The 4,868-nt window shown below is 35.7% G+C and overlaps 1 protein-coding gene across 4 annotated transcripts in view; it reads right to left on the bottom strand.

The window, feature by feature from the left end:
- LOC109723769 overlaps positions 207-4,868 on the bottom strand; it is a 12,124-nt gene continuing 7,462 nt past the window's right edge. The window contains exons 2-8 of one of the 4 annotated variants that reach the window (XM_020252253.1): positions 2,644-2,698; positions 2,119-2,346; positions 1,790-2,034; positions 1,204-1,413; positions 1,030-1,122; positions 737-838; positions 207-645 (exon numbers count right to left, since the gene is read on the bottom strand). In XM_020252253.1, coding sequence (XP_020107842.1) covers positions 211-645; positions 737-838; positions 1,030-1,122; positions 1,204-1,413; positions 1,790-2,034; positions 2,119-2,335 — 1,302 coding nt within the window. In that variant the 5' untranslated portion in view covers positions 2,336-2,346; positions 2,644-2,698 and the 3' untranslated portion in view covers positions 207-210. Of the gene's footprint in view, positions 646-736; positions 839-1,029; positions 1,123-1,203; positions 1,414-1,789; positions 2,035-2,118; positions 2,347-2,643; positions 2,757-2,869; positions 3,603-3,678; positions 3,785-4,868 lie in introns of those variants that run through there. The other 3 variants (XM_020252254.1, XM_020252251.1, XM_020252252.1) reach the window with 3 other exon arrangements.

Here is a 4,868-nt window from a genome sequence, read left to right as displayed (position 1 = left end):
AAAAAAAAACACAAGCAAATTTATAAGAAATTAAAAATGATTCTAGAAAGCAACTAGTTAGTATTGAACAATTCAAATGTAAAACATACAGAATTGTTTCAATTTCACTAAACATAAAGCTCAAAATGATCAACAAAACAAAATATATATGCTAAACTATTCGAGTTCTAATGTAAGTAAAGCTCAAAATGAGGAAGTAAACGAAATTCTTTAAGTTGATGGACGACCCCTCGATTCGGCACCTAAAATATCAGATGGTCTGACAAAGTTTAACATTATAGAGGTGAGTTCACTCAACTGAGATTGCATTCCACTCATTCTTGATTCATAATTTTGATGTATCTTCGCTAATTTTGATTCATATTCTTCTTGCATGCCAACCAATCTTGACTCATATGTATCTTCCATCACTTGTATCTTTGATTTCAATCTTTGTACTTCTTCCGTATTATCATCATATCGAACACCTCCGATATATGCTTGTGGCCCAAGTACTTGAGTTGGGACTACACCAATTCCATATCCTCTTACTCGACCATATTGATCTTTTCCCTTTATGCCAATGAAAGCATCATTCTCCAATTCAACAATTGAAGTTGAAGATCCTGAAGCAATATTAGCATTCACTTTCACCATAGCATCATTCTGCATAAAGAAAATAAAAGAGAAGTTCATTAAACTATAAAAAATTGCATTTGTATATTTGTATTCATAGCATTGTGTTTTTAATACGCACTACAAAGTTACTTGCTGCAGTGTTAATATAACTCCCATCTTTTGATTTGTGAGTAATTGCAAAAAATTCAATACGTCCAGGTTCTCTTTGATTTTCCTTTTCCTGTAATAAATTAATTGTAGTGAATAAATTAGTCCCAAATATACAAGTTGAAACTACTAAACAACTTCAAAAACAGAAAGTGTAATCAAATAAAGCTTTATTGCTCCCAAACCAAGTATATATATTAAGGTTAAAAAAGAACTAGAAAGCTTTACTTGATAAAAACTAAAGTAATAATAAAATTTACATACAAATTTGTGTCTATTTCTAGCAAAAGACATAGACCCTGTTGTGTGAGGAGTTGTATGTTTTGCACGTGATGCTCGCCCTATCTGAGAGTATAACTGTCCAAAAAAAATTGCGCTTAGAACCATAAAATTAGTAACTTCAAGGAATAATCATTTAACGTATTAAAATCACTTTACCTGACTTTTTTCTGAAAACCAGTAATGCACAAGGTCCACCCACTGTTGAGGCACAATTTCCTTCGGAACAACATTCACTATTTGTTGCTCTGTATAGTCCTCTATCATGTATTTTGCTTTTAGTTCACATTTATAATCCTTCCATTTTCGACTAACTGATTTTAATATCCAGGCATTGACATTATTGTCCATAGGCAGTTTAAATTTAGTCTACAAGACGAAAAATGTAGTCAAAATTTAAACATTGAAACTCATTACGAATTAATATTGAACTACCTTTAATCTATTACTCAAGAATATCATGATATTTACACCTACATCTATAATGCTAAGAATTTTATAACTAAATGAAGTTTGCTGCTTTTAAAAAAATTGCACACTTTTTTCTTCGTAAGTGGTTTCACCTGCAAAATGATCTAGTAATTAACACATCAACAATGACCATTGTTAATAAAAATCATATGGTAAGTTTAGTAAGACAAGATATAGACTTCTACTAATCATAAAAAGAAGATTAAACCAACAACAATTATTGAGTATACAGGTATTTTTGTGCTACTAAAAGATAAGTACAAATGGTTTATACCCGAGTTAATTGAATAAGTTCTGTTTTCACTGTGTTAGGCACTTTCTTCCAACTGTTGTAGCTAAGAGAACAGAAACTTCCTTTTCGTGAAAGAGTCCCAAGCCAACCTCCAAGGATGCCACCCCCTTTCTTTACTGGCTGTCCAAATTTGTTACATTTAATTATAATTTTGTGCCCATTAGGCAAGTTCCATACGTCCTTCGCACGTGTCATTCCTCGTTTTTTCCTTGTGTGTCCTTGGTCATCTATATAGAAATTAAGAAATACATAACGAATAGACATATCAAAAGATAAACAAGTTTATAATCAAATACATAAATGAAAGTTACCTTCTATATCTAACGTGTCATTATATTCATGATCGGCTTGTTCTTGGACTTGAGGCTCATTTTCAGAGGCAGAATCAGAATCACTATTTGAGCTTGCATCTGCATCATGTTCTGAGGTATGCTGTGTTTGTGAGACTAGTGATGGTTCATTACTATTCAATTGAACTTCATTTAATGTTGTGATCTCACATTCTCTCAACCTCTTTGATCTAGCCATAATTTCAATACCTATTGAACACGATAATTATATGATTAATCAATGTGTCAATTAAAATATTACTATAGAATGTTAAAGAAGATTAACATACGTAAAAAAAAGCAAATATACAAAATTTGCTTGAAAGTTGTGTAAATACATATTTGCTTACCATAGAGATGCTTTCAAAAAGCTATTCATATAATTTCTGCTACAATATAAGATAAATGAATTTATAAGAATAATACATTTTTTAGTTATGATATGCTAAATAAAGTCATTGGACTATAGTTGAGTTGAATCAATACAGAGAGTAAATTATTACGTACCAGAAATTTGGTCCTTTCCAAATCACTATTTTCAGCAGGTGTGCATGTGGTGGACCTGATTGAAAAAAGATAAAAACATACTATACATTCAAAAAAATACCAAAAAGAACAGTAGAAAAATAAAAATGTTATCAAATATCAAGTTTTCATACAAATTGAGAGTAAAATAAAAGAAAATACAAAGAAAACTCAACTTCTGTCACAAATTTTAGTTTTCATATTATCTAAATAACTAATTTATATTGACTCAAAAGTTCAGAATCATTTCACTAAAGAAATAGCATGTTGCATAAGTCATGTTACTTTAATAGAGATAAAGACACAATTTACATATTTCAAGCTAATATAAGATAAATTAAGCATTAGTGCTCCTCTTCAACATCTATTCTGACCCAACTTGTACAATCATTTAATTCATCAACACCCATAACATCAGGAAGCAAGCATTGGGTATAAGTCTCGTCATCCTCTTCTTGCATCTCCACCCTTATATTATACAAGTCTCTTGGTTTTGTCATGATAACATGATTCCACTCTTCATTTCTGGGATCTTGCACATAAAATACTTGTTTTGCTTGAGATGAGAATATGAATGGATCATCTTTCAAAAATTGCCCAGTATGTATCAACTTGGAAAAGTTAACAAGAATTGATCCATTCGTGTCTTGCTTTAAACCCCTTGGTGACCTAACATCCACCCACTCACAACGAAATAAGACAACTTTAAACTTTCCAAAATAATCTAGCTCAAAAATATCAGTGAGTGCACCATAATAAGTTTGCCCCTCTGCTTCCACCATAACTCCACTATTTTGAGTCTTTCGAAACTTTTCACGATCCTTTGTATGGAACCGGAATCCATTTATGATAAAACCACTAAATCTTTTTGTAACATTATTTGGACCTCTTGCCATTGCAATGATTTCTTCTGAACAATTGCTATCATGTAGTTTTGGTACCTATGATCAAGAACATGTTAAGTAATTATTTTACAGTAAAATGTATACACCATTTCATTCAATAATCATTTTTTACCTGTCTTAAAAACCATTCAGGAAATTTTTCTACCAGCCATTTTTGCTCAATACTTTGATTAGCTCGAATCGCCCGATTAGCTCTCCGTTGAGCCACCAAAAATTCTCTATATTATTTCAATGGCTAACTATTTAGTAGACTCAAATTTGTTGTAAGGACTGAGACTTTTGCAGTGTAGCTAAACTCTCAGTTGACGATGTTTTTGTGTGTAATTTAATTACAAAAGCACTCGTCAAGTTTCGGGCGAAAACGAGTTAAAACGGAAATTCTACGCGATTTCCAAGTTTCACTTAAAGTGAATAGTAACTCGATTTTCCGGAGAAGCCGCGGTGAGAAGTTGGCTTCTGGCTCGTACCGGACTCTGTTCATAGCAGTCCAATAGCTCGTTTCGACCGGTTCAGCTGTTCTGGAACTAATGGCGCTGACGGATTTTGAGTTTGACGCACGGATTTCGAGAAAATCCAAAAATACATGTTTTATATGTATTTATGTGAGTGTTTCCTTCTATTCGAAGAAGGTTGGATTTTGTCGTGAATCCGTGGTTGATCAAGATGAAACGAAATCGCAGCTTTGTTGTCTCCGTCGTGCTGATTGCACTGGTGCAATCCGTTCGCAAATCTGACCGACGGATCTGCGGAGATCGCCCGTTGATCGAGGAGAGGTTGGTAGTGGAAAAACGGTATTTTCGCAAAAGTCGCGATATTTTATGTACCGTTTTGCGTGAGATCGCACGTGGAGGGTCGTTCATGCGTTTTAGCCGTGCTGTGAGAGACTCGGATTGAAATACCGAGTTTGGAGGGACTTTCGTGCGAAACGCCTTATGTATATAAGGTATTCTAGGGTTTTGCATACCCTAGCCAGCCCCCAGCTACCTTAGTCGCCTCAGCCACCTTCACCCTTCCCCCTGCCCTTGCTGCACCACCCCCGGCCGCCGCCGGCTGAGCCCCGGCCGCCGCCGAGCCACCACTTCTCTCTCTCTCCCTCCTTCTCCCTCTCCCTCTCTCCCTCGGTTGAGTTAAACACCGGAACCTGCCGCCACTCGGACCCCCCTCGTTCACCATCGTGCTCCGCGATCAACCCCGGCCGACACGCCGCCTGTCGCTGCGCCGCCCGCAGTCGCTCCAGCTGCTCAGCTTCCCAGACGAGCCAGGCCGAGTGCCAAGCTGCAGCTTCCCTCTGCAACCGCTGCC

The sequence above is a fragment of the Ananas comosus genome, linkage group 18 (genome assembly GCF_001540865.1).
Source record: "Ananas comosus cultivar F153 linkage group 18, ASM154086v1, whole genome shotgun sequence".
Classification (NCBI taxonomy): Eukaryota; Viridiplantae; Streptophyta; class Magnoliopsida; order Poales; family Bromeliaceae; genus Ananas; species Ananas comosus.
Note: the sequence above shows the minus strand (reverse complement) of the source record. Positions and strands in the feature narration are given on the sequence as shown.